The sequence below is a fragment of the Lagopus leucura genome, unplaced genomic scaffold (genome assembly GCF_019238085.1).
Source record: "Lagopus leucura isolate 7727_CA_CO unplaced genomic scaffold, USGS_WTPT01 Super-Scaffold_100009, whole genome shotgun sequence".
Classification (NCBI taxonomy): Eukaryota; Metazoa; Chordata; class Aves; order Galliformes; family Phasianidae; genus Lagopus; species Lagopus leucura.
Genome location: NW_024962266.1, coordinates 23,652,824 through 23,668,704, shown reverse-complemented (window position 1 = coordinate 23,668,704; position 15,881 = coordinate 23,652,824). Strand labels below are relative to the sequence as shown.

The 15,881-nt window shown below is 38.6% G+C and overlaps 2 protein-coding genes across 7 annotated transcripts in view; one reads left to right on the top strand and one right to left on the bottom strand.

The window, feature by feature from the left end:
• TUT4 (terminal uridylyl transferase 4) overlaps positions 1-12,632 on the top strand; it is a 44,421-nt gene extending 31,789 nt beyond the window's left edge. For 4 of the 6 annotated variants that reach the window (XM_042873000.1, XM_042872998.1, XM_042872999.1 and 1 more), the window contains exons 23-31: positions 140-187; positions 281-363; positions 1,454-1,569; positions 3,218-3,378; positions 4,311-4,408; positions 5,624-6,149; positions 8,844-9,017; positions 10,000-11,085; positions 12,383-12,632. In XM_042873000.1, the coding sequence (XP_042728934.1) occupies positions 140-187; positions 281-363; positions 1,454-1,569; positions 3,218-3,378; positions 4,311-4,408; positions 5,624-6,149; positions 8,844-9,017; positions 10,000-10,091 (1,298 nt within the window). In that variant the 3' untranslated portion in view covers positions 10,092-11,085; positions 12,383-12,632. The remainder of the gene's footprint in view (positions 1-139; positions 188-280; positions 364-1,453; positions 1,570-3,217; positions 3,379-4,310; positions 4,409-5,623; positions 6,150-8,843; positions 9,018-9,999; positions 11,086-12,382) is intronic. The other 2 variants (XM_042872997.1, XM_042873001.1) reach the window with 2 other exon arrangements.
• Positions 11,503-15,870, bottom strand: PRPF38A (pre-mRNA processing factor 38A). The gene is made up of 10 exons (XM_042873004.1): positions 15,679-15,870; positions 15,452-15,611; positions 14,821-14,942; positions 14,260-14,345; positions 13,980-14,090; positions 13,148-13,260; positions 12,618-12,644; positions 12,443-12,540; positions 12,077-12,125; positions 11,503-11,826 (listed from the first exon to the last, which is right to left on the bottom strand). Exons 1-10 carry the CDS (start codon positions 15,806-15,808, stop codon positions 11,784-11,786), a joined length of 939 nt encoding a protein of 312 aa, XP_042728938.1. The 5' UTR covers positions 15,809-15,870; the 3' UTR covers positions 11,503-11,783.
• Between the last annotated feature and the right edge of the window lie 11 nt (positions 15,871-15,881).

The window sequence follows — 15,881 nt, the reverse complement described above, 5'->3', positions numbered from 1 at the left end:
TTGCAGTCGTGAGCATCGCTTTGCTTTCTACTGCTGTGTGCTCCATGAGTTCATTTGAAATGGAATTCTCTGTATTAGAATTCATGTTGCTGCATGTTTTTTCCAACTTTGCTTTGTTTTTTCCCCCGTCTTTACACAGATCCTTTTGACTTGAATCATAATCTTGGTGCTGGAGTCTCTAGGAAAAGTAAGCTAAGTCTACTAATGATTAATCTTCACTGTTTTCTAAAGTGGTGTGCATTTTCTGTTGTTTTCTAATAATTTTGTCTTTCTTCATTAGTGACCAATTTCATAATGAAGGCATTTATCAATGGGAGGAAATTATTTGGTACCCCATTCTACCCAGCTGTTGGAAGGGAAGCTGTAAGTTTTCAAAATTTTAGTTTGGTTTTTTAAAAGCTTTTCATAATATTGCTGAAGACTGCAAAATCAGCTTTAAAGCCCAGGAACACCTTCAGGAGCTTTTGCAGCTATTTGTGTAGCGAAGAAAACAGAGTTGCAAGACATTACAAATGTGTGATTTTACTTATTTTTTCTAGTGGGTGGGAAAGGGAAGAGCTCTCCCTTAAGGAGGGTGATCAACTTTTTGTTAGCAGCTGACCTTCAGAATTTGTATTCTGAGTCTCTGTTGGGAGCCTGTCCGTATGACATGCTATGAAGAATGTACTCCTCTCTGGTACAGGCTCCAGTCATCTGTGTGTAATAAAGAACTATTTTTGTGTATAAGTAAATCATCTGAAGTAACCATTACTAACATCTGCTTATTAAGGTGCTTTCTAACACAATTTAGGACTGTTATCACAAATGGCTGTGAATAGGGTTTGTGTTCCCAAGTGATTTTTAAAATCTTACACATTTAAAAACAAACAAACAAGCAGATTTTTCCTGGAAAACCCGTTAGAATGCGAGCTGGCGTCTTAGATAGGCAGGAAGGCTGATCTGTTGTTATTTCCCTGCATCCTTACCTCTCTGGTATTTTATTTTATTTTTTGCTTTCTCTATCTGCAGTTTTTGTGAATTTGTTTTATAGGTTCTTTGGTGCAGTTACTGTGTTCTGTTTTTTGTTGTATCTAATAAAATATGATCTGTTTTTATTGGGGCATTTGAGTACTGTTATGATACAAATAATAAGAATGCTTCATCAATTTCCCACCTGAACTTTGTTCAGTCTAGGGGGATTTAATCACAATATCTAGGACAGAACATAGACTCCTTTAGAAAGCATACAAGCACAGATACCAAAATGTATCACATGCAAAAAATTGCCTTTGTGCTGTAAGGAACCTTGGAGCTCCTTCTTCTCTGAAAAAGCTGCAGTTATCCAGGGAAAGGTATTGTCTAAGGGGCAATAAAATTTAGGGAACTAAAGATAAGGCAAGTCTATTTTATTTCATTTTTCAGTCTTTTAAAATAAGTGGTTTATACATTGTGTCTGTCTGGTGTATTTTGATAGGAATACTTCTTTGACTCAAAAGTGCTGACAGATGGGGAATTGGCACCCAATGACAGATGTTGTCGTGTCTGTGGAAAAATTGGTCACTACATGAAAGACTGTCCAAAGAGGAGGAGGTAAGTAATACACAAAGCTAACTTCTTAAAAGTTACAGTCTTTGAGATTAAACCATGAGAGAGTTGGAGATTTGAAGTTTAAATAGAAATGAAGAAAATGCTCTGAATTGCATAGAAAATCAGAGCTTCATATCTGACCCTGATCTAACCATCCAATTTTTGTTTTTCTTAAGCTATTTATCATCACCCCTTCAAGTCTTAAAAGTGTTCACTCAAGCACACACATGGCAAAATCAGTCCATATGTTAACATTTTTGCTTTGCGATCTACTTTAAATATGTTCATCTTAAAACTCAGTTACCCTTTATAGTGTAAACTTTCAGTTGTACAATTTATGATATATCCAATTTATATTCAAATTTATGATATGTGTGTACTGGTGATGTTTGGAAGGCAGTATTGAATTCAAACTGTTCTATATAGTAACATATCTTTGTAAGCCAGCTAAAATCTTATTTATTAAAATCTAGATGCAGGTTATATCATGCTAGTGTAGCCACTTAATGATCATACATCTGTACATCAATTGCAATTATGTCATTGGTTCCAAGACTCTTGGAGAAAAGAATTCCTATTACGTGGTAGGTCGGTGTCTCCAAAGAAAGTTCATCAAGGATTGACAAATAATTCACACTCTTTGCATTTTTACATCTTTACATTTTCCATGAGCCATCCAGTGCAGGTTGTCTGACTCCTCCTACAATCTGTGGAAGCCCTTAGAAGTCAGTATTTTATTGTTACAGACTGAAGTCTGGGCTTTTTCATATAGTCCTTGTGTTCAATTATGTATTCTATAATTCTTCCAAAAATTCTGTTTCTTTTCTTGCTACTAAGTCCTTTACTAATTACAGCCATTTATTTAGTCTGCAGACTTCAAGATACATGAAACTGGACTGGGCCCCAAAGTCACAGGTTGACCATTTCTTTCAGCGACTCTCAGTAATACATTCCTCACAAACACTAGCACATTGAATTGCTTCACCTCTTTCCTTCTGTCTACCTCAGGAGGAGTTGTGATCTGTTCCTCCCAGAAACTGCTGCTACAGTGCAGCCACCTGGAATCTCACATGAATAGTACATACAGCTCACAAAATAATACTCAATGCTACGGACTTCATGTGGAAGAAGACTTGTTTCTTGTCTTGGTTCCTGATCACTAATAGTTCTCCAGTGTTTTTGCATTAGTTCTGAATGTTTGAAAGAGCTTCTGTGCTCTCTTTCACATCCTGTGCAGGTTCAGGGTGCTAATACACTCTTATAAATACGTACTCCAGGTCCAGTCAGAAGGAGCCTTTACCTACAATATATAGTTAACTTGTTTTTCCAGTATTCTGACTCAGTTGGATTGTTGCATAAAATTAACTCCCAAACTAATTGGCAGGCTGAGCCTGCTTAAGTGTGGGTACAGTTCTGGACCAGTAGTCAGGTAGCTTCTGGACGATACTGGGGAGTTTCTGAATTGGTTATTTGTACAAACAGGTTACTAACCAGATTAGATTCTGAAAGTTCCTTTTCTGGTATTCCTAAATTATTTATATGCTGGTACAGCTGTTGGTTATGTAACCATTTCCTTTGCATATACCAGTGTAATAACAGAGTTTTTTTCTCTGTGGTTTTGTATTTGTGCTCATAAAAACTTGCCAATTAGGTTAAAGAAAAAAGAGAATGAGAAAGATGATGAAAAAGAAGTGAAAGAAGATGATAGAGAAACAAGAGAGAAGAGGTGTTTCATCTGTGGAGATGTGGGTCATGTTAGAAGAGATTGTCCTGAATTCAAACAAGCCCGTCAGAGAAATAATAGTGTGCCAAGTAAGTAAAGCTTCTGTGTTCTTAATATCATTTTAAAGTCCTGAGATCCATTCTTTCTAGCTTTCTATACAGACTTAGTAATTATCTTCAATTTTTTTGCAACTGATGGTTTCAGTGATTGCAAAATAAACCCCTTTTAGTCTAAGTGCTGTTTTTTCTGCAAGGGCAGTAGAATCTATTGAAATTCAGGCTTTGCATGGGTGGTTAAAAAAAAAAGTACTTAGCAGTAAGTATAGTGTACTTCAGTGCCTTGCATTTATTTGTCTTCCACTCACACTGGGTGCGTTTAGTGTGGTAACCAAATTAATAATTGAATGCATTTCTTCTTCCAAGTGTTTGTTAAATGTTAGCTAACCCTCCATCATGTGTGAGAGGTAAGTAAGTGTATTTTCACAAGAAATGAGTGGTTTTAAGTAACACTCTAAAAGCATGTAAATACATTAGGAAGCTGTTGAATCGCTGTTATATAATCTAATTGCAAACCCATTTAAATTAGGCTCTAACAGGTCTATAGTACTTGAGAAAGTAAGGAAAGAGATGATAAATGAACTTTAGAGAGAACCTTGTTGCTTTCTGTATTCCATTATTCCTTTTTTTCTCTCTTTGCCCAAAAAGTTCTTGCTGTTGCTAATGCCATTTGAAATCCCACAGCTCACAGCAATTGTGTGGAAACCTCTGTAAAGTAGCCTTTCTTACCTGTTCATACTAGGGTTTGTATTGCACAGAATTAAATGTTGACTTCAGCTGCTGTAAATATTACTATCAGCTGTTACCAATAGATGGAAGGCTTTCCACTTAAAGGCAGAAGTTAAAGTGATTTACCTATGCTGTGTTGCACATTGCTTACAGTATCACTGATTCCTGGTTCCAAGTTCATTATTCTGTAACCCATAACCTTGTGCTTTTTGTTTAACTTTTTGTTCTTTGATTAGGCAGCCAGTTGGTCCGAAGCATGGTAAATTCACAGCTAGTGGCTGTAAGCCAGCAGCAAGTGGAAGGAACCTTGCGCACTAGACAGTCATCAGAATGTGTAAGTTCCAATTGGCTGCAAAGTAAGTAGCTTTAGCAAGCCAGGAATCTTGGGCTGTGCTAGGAATAAGTTTGACCAGACTTGTTTAGCAGATTGTGGATCTCTGAATGACAACATTGCACTCTACCTAACCAGGTAACACTACATCTGTGATTTGTAATGCAGTGTCTGTTTGAGATTGTTCATGATGTTTCAATATGGAAACCGTATAGTCAGATTTCATATGAGAACTCACAGTTCCTAAAGGTCAAATTCAGTATCTGTCAAATACAGGTTAGGATGTCTTGTGAAATCTTGTGCTTGGTTGTTTCTGGCAATATTCTGGAGTAATTAAGAAAGGTAAAACTCAGCTTATCATTAAGATACTGTACTCGTGGGTTTATGACTACCGTGATTTCCTTTGGTTTAAGAGGGGACTGCAAGAAACAGACAGGAAGCACAGTAAATCATACTTTGGTTCAGATGTGATAACAGGAGAGTCTGCCAGCAAGAACTAGAAGAACAAACAGAACAGTGGGGTTCCCTAGAGCACGTTACCCAGGATTGTGGCCAGATGGCTTTTGAATATTGCCAGGGAGAGATTTCACAGTCTCACTGGGCAACCAGTGCTCAGTCACTGTCACTGAATAGAAATATTTTCCTCTTGTTCAGACAGAAATAAAAAATAAGTTTTTACAGAAAATGCTGCAATACTGTTTCTGTGCCTTCAGCAATGACCTGATATCAGCATATGGAGGATCTAGAAAGTTCAATTTCTTGTTTAATAGATTAAATAACAATTAAATAAATAATAAGAGCTTATTTTGGAATCGCTAAAGTGTCTGTGGCAATAAGAACTACTCTATTTAGAAATAAGCTAAGTCTTTAATGAGACTCTGGGCTATAAATAAGCAGGCTGGGAAAGACTGATTAAAAATGAGAAACAGATGTGTAAAAAGTGTAATGAAGAGCTTGTGGTTAATATTTGCTCAGAATCATGTTTTTGGTGGGATGGGCCATGTTAGCAGGCTAAATCATCTGCTGGGGAAAACAAATGTCAGTTGAACTGCACAGGTTTAAACCAGCAGGAACTTGGGCTTAGTAGTTGGGATATTGCCGGGGAGCGCTCTGCATTTTTTTTAACGAATAGAATAATGCATTGTGTACTTACTAAAGAAAAACACTATTAAATTGCTAATGGACTAATCAGAAACACATACTTTTTTTTCCCTCCAGTCTGATTCGCATCAGTCATCTTATTCTCCACAACCTCAACAATTTACACAGAATTCCTCTCAGCCAGCCTCCATTAACCAGACTCAGCCACAACCAATATCCCAGTCTAAGCACGTTCCACAGCCACAGCAGGGTGCGCAGCCACCCCATCAGGTCCAGCTGTCTTTGTTTAATTTTCCCCAATCTCCCCCAGGTCAGTATTCTACCTTGCATAACCTGGGACTACTTCAGATGCACCATCACCACCAAATTCAGCTTCCCAACACTTCGTGGCCTATTCACGGGCCTGTTATTCACTCTGCACCGGGTAACCCTCCTCATTCTACAAATGTTCCATTTTCTATGAGATCTGGCAGCAGCAGCACCACAAATAACCAGAGCAGTGTAAGCTTGAACGATCCCAGTATCATCTTCGCACAGCCTGCTGCCAGGCCCATGGGAATCCCCAGCACTTCTCACGAGGGACACTGGCACAATCCTGTGACTCCAAACTCACTGGTGAACAATGGCACTGTGGGGAATTCAGGTAATTCTTCTCTGTTGTATCAAACCTCTCACACTTTGTGTACAAATGTTAAATGCTGCAGAAACAGCTAACTCTTCCAATTTGTTTTGCATTAAAAATACAGTGCTTAAGAAACCAAGTTATTACCTTCACTGTCTTAATGTTTTTGTAGGAAAAAATTATGCAGCTTGGATCTTTGTTAACTTTTAATCGTTGATCCTATTTGCCAGTAATGGCTGTGCAACTCATGAGAAAACATGCATTCAACTGAGAAATGTTCTAATAATTGTTTGAGTCTGAAGTTTATTTCTGTGAACATGCTTACAAAATCAGTTTCTGTTTATGATGCTGTATAGACTATTAGATGAATGCTGAGACTGCAACTATGAATTTGAGAGTCTGGCAGACACATTGTCCTCTTGTATTTAGTGCAACGTAGGCATGATGTGGTTTTTATACAGTCTTTTCTCCTATCGTTTATTCTGCTTCATTTAACTCCTTTACTATTGAGCTTATTTTCTGAGAATACATCATAAATGTTTTACCTGCAGCAACTGGGCAACAGCCTTTTGCCTCATAACAAAGCCAAGTACATCTGTATGTTTGAGGCTGAGAAAAATAGTATGTAGTAGTCAGAGCCCATATAGTTTTTTATAGTATGTAGTAGTCAGAGCCCATATAGTTTTTTATAGTATGTAGTAGTCAGAGCCCATATAGTTTTTTAAGCAACATAAAAAATGGCAGCCCCTGAACTTGCATGTAATGTCTTTTAAGTGTGTAACTCTTCCAATATTTAAATATATATATCTTCATAATACAACATGATGAGGCAGTTGTTCATCACAAGGGGGGAAATTGGAATTGGGAATCTCTTGCACAGCTTTTCTCTGCACTAACAGAATAATTGACAGCAACAGTAGGTTTTCATCTGAGTTAACAGTGTTGGCTGAGGTATACTCCACCAGTGAGTTTTTAATGCATCTGTTGAGGTGCAGGGATTGCATGGTTTTGTATTTAAGGCTTTGTGGAGAAGATATTCTTGAGGATACAGGAGCTGCTACAAACGTGCTGAATTTTCAGTGTGCTTTGTCCCTGAATCTCCATCATTTCTGATCTTAATTATTTGTCCAGGCTCATCTGCCCTTTCCTTCATGCCCAGCCAGCCCTTATCCTCAAGCACCTTCTTCCAATCTGACTCTTCTCACCTGAGTAGCTGTGTTCTTGCAGGCTATCTGCTGAATCCTAGTTTCTCCTTCATTCTCTTTCCTCAAGTAGTCCCATTTTTCATCATGTAGTCCAGTCAGTCTCTGTCTTCAGTCTGTTTCCTTCTGCTCTGTTCCATTATGTTGGTGGCCCTTCCTGAGCAGGGGGTTGGGGCTTGGTGATCCTTGAGGTCCCTTCCGACCCACGCCATTCTGTGATTCTGTGATTATATTTGCTTCTACTATCATCTTGCCTTCACAGTTGTTGTCCCAGGTTTCTCGTGCAGTCTCAGTACTTTTTCCCCCTCAAACTATTTTCTAACTTACTGCACACCTTTTCCTAGTTTTCAGTCTTGGAGTTTTTCCTTTTTGTATTTTAATCAGCTTTGTTTCCTTTATGGCTTAGGTGGTATTTTAGGTGACATCACTGAATAGGTCCATAGTAAAAAAAGAGCTGCCTGCTTTCTTTGGAGCCTACTTTATACTTGCATGGGACAACTTGGGAATACTAAGTCCGTGGAAAACTTTGCCTTGACTTGCATGAACTCGAGTTAGAAGGAACAGATTTGCTTTCTTTCCAGTAGACAATCTGACCAGAAGTAGGATCATTACAAGTTTTCAGACATAACTTTTTTTTATGCCTGCTGCAGAGCCGTGCTTCATTACTATTTTTAAACCTGTAGCTTACTTCTGTTTAATGAAAGTCTGTCTAAAAGTTTTATGACTAAGCTGAAAGGGAGCTGACATACTGAGAAAGCACCTGTTACTTGAGTGTATTTATTTATTTTTAAATGTACATTGTCTACATTTTTTAATTAGTGGGCACTGTTGTGTCTTAAAAACCTGGAAGCTACAAGCAAAAAGAACAGAAGTAATACAGCATTTTGCATAAGCTGTTGTGTGCCGTGCCTCCTTGGATGCTTGATTTCTCATGCTTAATTCAGCAGTAATACTAGATTTGTGAATGGAATAGCCCATAATTTTCGTATTTATTTCAAAAGTTTTGAATCTTTCTCTCTAGAAATCAATTTTAAATTGGTCTCTTGACCAACTATGTACTGAGTTTCTTAAGCATAGAAGCATTAGTGGATTTTCACTGTATAGTTTCTGAGAGTTCTTTCGTGCAGGACAATACTTTCCATGTCTCACATTAGCAATAGTGAAGATCTGTGTGGGCTCAGATGTTAGTGAAGTTGTTCAGAACTTGTATTTCTTGTCATGAGTGACGTAAAGTCTGATTTATTTTTGTGTGGAATTGTGAAATTGTAGGTCTTGATTCTAAGTACTGATTCATCATATGTCTTCCCCACCAATCAATTCTATCATAGTGAATAATGAAGTAATTTAGGTGGTAATTTTTATTGATGTACTCTCAAAAAATAAAATGGTAGCACATTGGACTAGACACGTTAAGTGCCCTGCAAACTGTTATTTGAGATGTCAATTGTATTTGTGACTTACTGTTTAATTGTTTCAACTTGCAATGTGCTTTTCCCTTTCAATTGAAAAATAGATCAGGGTTTCCAAGGACAGTTTGGTAAAATGAACCCTCCTTCTGTCCCTTGGGACCATGGGACCCCTACCCATTTTCCTCTCCTCCGAGGAGCGTGGCCTTACAATATGCCTCAGAACTACATGCAGCAGGGAAATGCCAGCTATCCACCGAACAAACCTTTCTACCCTCAAGGTACTAGAACTAGTATGTGAATCAACAGCTCATGCAACATGTCTCTTTACTGTCTCCAAGGCTTTACCAGCCAAAGAATCATGTTTCACTTGCCTAGTCTCCCTCGAACCATAATGAATTCAAGAGTCAAATCCACACTTATTGGCTTTCTGTATGGATTAAAATCTTTGGGGGAGGGAATGGGTTAAATCAAATTCTGATCTCTGCATCAGCTTGCACTCTTGCACTTCCAGCCTTTTTCCTCTACCGCTGGTCTCGCTGTAGAGCCACCTCTGCTTTGCTAGGGTTAAGATGATTTGCCCATGAGTTTGTTAAGAACTGGAAGAAAATCTTGTGCTGATTCATTTTATTTGTCTTTTGTACATTGCTTGTGGAATGCCTTTACATACATGAAAGCTTACAAGACTGTAGAATAATTCAAGTTGGAAGGAGCCACTGGAGGTTATGTAGTCCAGCTGCAATCAAAGCAGTGCTGTCATCAAAGTTGTATCAGCTTCAGGACTGACTTTATCTCAACTCTTCCTAATGCTAGTGAGGTAAAGATGTTCAGCATCTTCCAGGATTGGGAAAGACAGTAAGAAAAATACCCTTGGCTCCAGTAAGAGAAAAACTATGCCCAAATTTTGCTTGGAAGCTGTGATTCCTGTGTTGCTGTATAAAATGAGAGATACTGGCACCAAATCATCTTCTCTGTTGGCTGTAGTGAGGTTTCCAAGTGAGACCCTCATTTTAATATTGTGATGTTATTCTTGTTGAGGAGCTAAGAATGAAGTAAATTCATCTATTAAACTTTCTGAGGGAATTTTGCACATAGCATTAAAATAATACTGCATTGTCCCACCAAGTGGGATAGCTGTACAGATAGCACGTGTGTCAATCTAGAAAATGACTTTATTTCTAAGTAAGATTAATACATTTAAGATAGCCAAGCACCATTAGAAATGTTAACTTGCTGAAGTAATTGTAATCCATTTTCTTTTAGCTGGTCCACTGATGCAGAGTAACCAGCGGTTCTCGCTTCTGTCTCAAGGACACCCACACTTGAATCTGAATTACATTCAACAGAAAAAGTGAAGTTTAATGGGATTGTGGGTGGGTGGAGGGAGGGAGGAAAAAATTCAGGTTCTGATTTAAAATCGTAATGCAACATGTTTAGATACAAGATTATTTAAGACTGTTTTTAAACTGTATCATTTGTACATAGATACGAACTATAGTTTTTACTAGTATCACAAAATGAAGTGATACAAATTTCATCTATTTTATTACCCTATTTTTAAGGGGAACTGTGTTTTGTTTTATCTTGATAAACTGTAAAGAGAGAGAATTTTTAAAATTAAGTTCTTTATTTTCTATTAGCTGTATTCATACTTCGGTTGCTTCAGACTTTATATATATTGTTCTAAAAAATAAAATTAGAAAGGGATTTCATGTGTTTAAAAATTTGTCACTTCTATTCTTTACAGAACTATGTAGTGCCAAAAAACTTTTTAAAAGAAAAATAAAACTGCAAAAAAAATGGATATAAGACTTTTTCCTCTTCCCTGTTTGTATATTTAATTAAAGTACAGTAACAAAAGCAACTTTGAGATATTTTAAAGGAGAAAGTTGACTTGCTTTAATGAGTCACATTGTTCATGGGCAGTATTTTGTACAGTACTTGATCTAAGCGTACACTTTGTTTTCTGTTTAAAACCTTTCTACTGAGTATGAAAATCTAGACAAAACGGGCTGTTCTCTGAGACAGTCCTAAAGAAGTTAGTTTGGCATATTACCTTCTGTGGTGTCAGCGCCCAGTGGTTGGTACCAAGATATTGTGGCAGAATCCAAATGTTATGTATGCAGTGTTCAAGAGACAAAACTAAGTCAGTCTAAGGTAGAGTAGAAAATGAGTTAAATACAACTCCATTCCTGTGATATTAATTATATTAAATGTACTAAGGTGAGAATTGTGATTTGAGTAAGAACTTTGGATATTCTTAATTTGAAAAACAGGGTGTTGCCGAATGCTAACTCCGTTAAGAGATGCTAGAGCTGAGCTAACGTGTCATTTTCTCCCCAGTCACAGGTAGGCCATAAGCGATCTGTCTTCAAAGTAGTGGTTTACTGTTCCTAAATTTACTAAATAACAACATGTTTCAGGCAAAAAGGGGTATTTTACTCTACTTGAATCTTTTGATCCTGGCTAGTACTAGACTTAAGGAAGATCCCTTTAAAAAGAACAAGTGCTGGCTACATATTGGAGATTACTTAATGAAATTGGAAGCTAACTTAAACCCATGCTAGATTTTGGTGGTGCTGCTTCCTTTCCTGTACCGGAGGCTTACTGAGAGTTTAGGCTTGTAGTTCTTCAGTGTTTATGACTTATGCATATTCACACTTTAGCAATGGAACGCAGCATGTTAGTCAGAACAAAGCTTTGAGAATAAAGCCAGTTTCAATTAGAAGTCCCAGTGAAAGATTACAAAAGAAACAGGAAAGAGCCTTCAAAGACAAAACCCTATTTTATTGCTCTTCACTGTTTTTTTACAGGCCTCAAGAAAAACAATTTATAAACTACCTTCAGATTTTATCATAAGGATTAGAAAGTAAAAGCAACTTCTGCTTTAACTAAAAAAAAAAACAACAAAACCCCCCCCACAAAAACAACACGTGTACAAGAGGAAAAGGATTAAAAATGACTGCTAAAGCAGCCAGTGCATATTCAGCTGTCCCATAAAGCAAATAGGACAGTATTAGACTGAACTGTGTGCTGACTTTAGTTCATTATTCATTCCCTCGACGACTCTTCTTGTGACTTTTCTTAGATCTGAAAGAGAGAACAGTTATGTGTCACAGTTCTAGTAACTGTTTTAAACAAACAACATGAATTACAGCAATAAGTGGTGTTTTACACAGCCACGTGTGGATAGTGTAACTAGAAAACACTGAATGAAGTACTATATCAAATACTTCATTTACTACATAGTAAGAAGACCTTCAATCCCCAAGATTCAATGACAAGCATGAGCTCTTACAACCAAACACCCATCCTTAAGAAATGTGCCATAAAATAATACCTTTCAGGTGATTTGGAATGACTTCTGTGTCTGTGACTACGATGATGTCCTGTAAGACAGAAAAAGACCAAAGTTACTTCCATAGACCCTGGAGGTCTTTTTTCTTTTGCTCTTGCAATCTGCTTCTAATTGTTCTAGCTAATTAGGCATTCAAATTAACCTCCTGCCAAGTATCTGAAAAGTGTACCTGGGCAATTTTGTGAGTATTGGAGCAGTTCTCAACACTTTCATATAATTAACCACTTTATAAACCAGATTAAGCATGTAAACTACCTTTTGATACTATGACACTGATTTTTCTTTCAGTAGATGTCGTCTGGTTAAAAAAAAAAAAAAGCCAGCTTAATTTAAAAACTACAGAAATACCTGGAGATTTAGATCTTGATCTGTGGCGCCTCTCCCTGGATCTGCTCCGGTGCCGTCGTGGGCTTTTGCTGCGATGCCTCTCCCGGCGTGGTGATGGACTGAGAGGAAAGAAGCTTTTAAGACAGCCGTGCTACAAACATACGTTTTAACATAAAGTAACAGAATAAAAGACTACCTTCTTCTCTTTGGAGAGCGGCTTCGCCTGTAATTGAGGGAGAAAAGCAGCATTAAAATTAATAACAGAAACACCAGTTTCATTCCCTACACACTCTAGCAACTGCACCCTACACTCTCCTATAGCCTACAGTAGCAGTTGATGGGCTTGATGCACAAGGGGCAGTACATGCTTTGGTCTGGCCCATGCATTGAGCAGAAGGGTTAAGTGATGATTCCTTTCTGGCTTGCTACCAGGAGGAACAGTAACTGGATTTTCTCTCAAAACTTCAGCTTACATGGAAACAAGCATCTTCATTCTATTATCAGATTTAGCTAACAGTGGCCAACAAGTTCAACAGTTACTGAAGATCAAGGGAAACAGTCAGATGTCAACTGTGACTGCACTGCTCCTTACTTTAGGAAGTGGCTAAAGAATGTGGAAAGTGTAAGAGATTCTGGGCCTAAATTGTCATCTTCTCCTTCGTGCTTCACTGCAGCCCCCCGCAGCACAACAGGTAAAAATATTGCTGAAAAGGAGCCACGTTTCACCTTCGTGGAGACCTGCTTCGGCTCCGCCTGTATCGTATAGCTGGAGATCTGCGAGGTTTGTCAAGGTCTCTGTAGCCTCTTCTGCGGTGATCAGGAGACGGTACTCGCTCCAGCTGGGAACAGCGGGGGAAAAAGGTTCTGTAAGTCCTTCATCGAGGTTTTATTTATAACAAGGAATTCTGAATGATAAATCTAAGTGAAAAAAGAGGAAATAAGCCATCCAATAACATTTTCCTTAATGATGAAGGAAATCCTTAGGCCTATCTCATAGAAAGGAGAAACTGCAGCACAGCTAAGAATAGCAGATGCCCAGTGCATAAACTCACTCCAGTAGTATGTTTCTTTGATATATATGGAACTGAGTTTCAGGGTCAACAGAAATCAAGCCTTGTATTCTTCAAATATTTCATATTCCTGTATGAGTGATACTGCCCAAATTTGGTAACTGGAAATTAAAATGGCTGCTTTCATACTGTTGATTCTTAAATAGCACAGCAGATTTGACTACAGTTGTCATCATAACCTTCACCATCTTTACTTGTTGGATATGTAAAATAATAGATAGATAAAATAATTTATCTAAAACATGTTTAAGTAGCACAAAAGAGATTCAGAGCTGTGATTTTCAGCAGGCAGGAAAGCCTGACAGACAACACTTCAGAGCTGCTTCAGGATCTAAAGCGTTCTCACAGGCAGCTTATGTGAAAATCCATTAAGGGAGGAGCTGAGAGTTGCAAACAGCTGAGATCTCTCCAATATTTCTCACAAACCCACACAGTTTGTGGCAGTTCCAGCACTAGCATTACCTTTTCCTCTATAACATGTCACTAACCTTTTCATCTTCCTCTTCTTCCTCCTCACTAGATTCTACATCATCCATATCTTCTTCCAGAGCACTAACACGAGGTTCAAGTTGCTCAGCTTCTTCCAGAACATATCGTTTCTAGGAGAAATTACAACTTTATTCTTGGGCTATATATAACATAAGCACCAAAGAGGCATCTGACATGCCCAAAGATTCTTAATCATAGCTTCATTCAACTACTGTGCTATGCCAGTAGCTGATACAACTGCTGAATATGATGCAGTTAAGACCATTTGTTTCTCCAAACCTGCAATCGAGGCAGAATTATATCGCACACACGTTCCTCGTGGAGCAGTTCATCAATAAACTCATCCACATGCATCAGTTCAAATTCTAGAGGGAAAAAAAATAGCATCTTAAATACATGGTCAATACTATACAAATGAGATACTTTGGACTTCACTGAAGGAGCTGCACAAACAATAGCTTTAAAATTTTTCTTAATGGTGAAGGAAATCCTTAGGCCTGTCTTGTAGAAAGGAGAAACTGCAGCACAGCTAATAGCAGATGCCCAGTGCATAAACTCACTCCAGTAGTATGTTTCTTTGATATATATGGAGTTGAGTTTCAGTGTCAACAGAAAATGCCAGCACTTGGGGAAAGCAAAATAAGAAAGGCAGTTCTTATTTGTACAAGACTCACAACATGATATCGCAAGGATAAGTTAGTAAAAGTGGTGTTTCAAAAGGATAGTTGAGTTCCATTTTTTAACTTATGCATTATTAAAAGAGAATATTTTTCTAAAAGAAACACCTGTTAAAGAGGCCACTAATGCACTGAGAAACCATAACCACATCAGGTTGCTTACCCCCATTTCTGTTCTGACTTTTTATTTTTCGATAGTCGTTGTACAGTGGTTCAAGATACTTGTAGCAGTCAATAGCTGTGCCTGTCAATCTCATGTACAATGCACCAAGCATTCGGACATACCTGGAAAGTAAACCATTGCACATATCTGAGCTTTCTGCACAGTCAGCAGTTTAAAGAAAAATCATTCCCAGAATTTTATGAGAAAAACAGTACCCTACAATAAAGAGTGTCTGTATGGATCTTCTCCTTCAAATACTCAAGCACGTGCAGCATCCCAGTACAGGTTGTTTATATGTGCAGAGCTGCATTATCACTCCCAGAAGATTAAAGAAACACTTTAGAGAAAGTAGGTGATTATGGCTCTGTTAATGCACCTCACTCCCAGTATTTCAGGCTGTGTTACTGCAGAGAACATAAGCCATAAAGGCGAATGTTTTCAGCAGCCCAGCAACAAGAGGAACAAGCCTCCAGAAAGCAAGAGTAAGGCCAGGCTTTAGCAAGAAGAGCGCATTTACAGAGGTTTGTGTACAGGAAGCTGAACCCTGCTCTGGAGCTTCCCTGGCAGTTCGGGACATCCACATTTCGACAAGCAAAAGAGCTAAAGGCAAGGAAATGTGCTACAGACTTACTTGAAGTCCTCATTTTTTATGAACTCCACAATGATGTCCTTCTCGGGCTGGATCTGCAGCATCTTCAGCGTCAGGCACAAGAAAGGCGTGGGTTTGATGTTCCCGCCATAGACGCCCCCCACGTACTTCAGCTCCATGGCCTTGTCCACCACCAGCTCGGCTGCGAGATGAACAGCCATCAGTGCCGGCCTCCCCTCGAACTCCCCGCCCGACCCAGCCCGCCATACCCGTGAGGCCGAAGCATTCCTCTTTCCAATACTTGGACTCGTAAATGCGGGTACGAATGATCTTCTCCACAAGGTACTGCGGGTTGGTGCCGTGGATGCTGTGCGCGTCTTTCACCGTGCGGTTCGCCATGGCGGCCGCCCCCGGCTCCCCTCCTTACGGCGGCAAACACACTCACCCCACTTCCGCGAGGAACAGTAACAAC

What these genes read in the sequence shown, in the direction of transcription:
- PRPF38A (XM_042873004.1), bottom strand. Translation starts at nt 15,808, where the DNA reads ATGGCGAACCGCACGGTGAAAGACGCGCACAGCATCCACGGCACCAAC. An exon ending in GGAATGCTTCGGCCTCACGG is followed by an intron (nt 15,612 to 15,678) that starts GTATGGCGGGCT and finishes TTCATCTCGCAG; the next exon opens with CCGAGCTGGTGGTGGACAAG. An exon ending in CGCTCTCCAAAGAGAAGAAG is followed by an intron (nt 12,541 to 12,617) that starts GTAGTCTTTTAT and finishes CTTTCCTCTCAG; the next exon opens with TCCATCACCACGCCGGGAGA.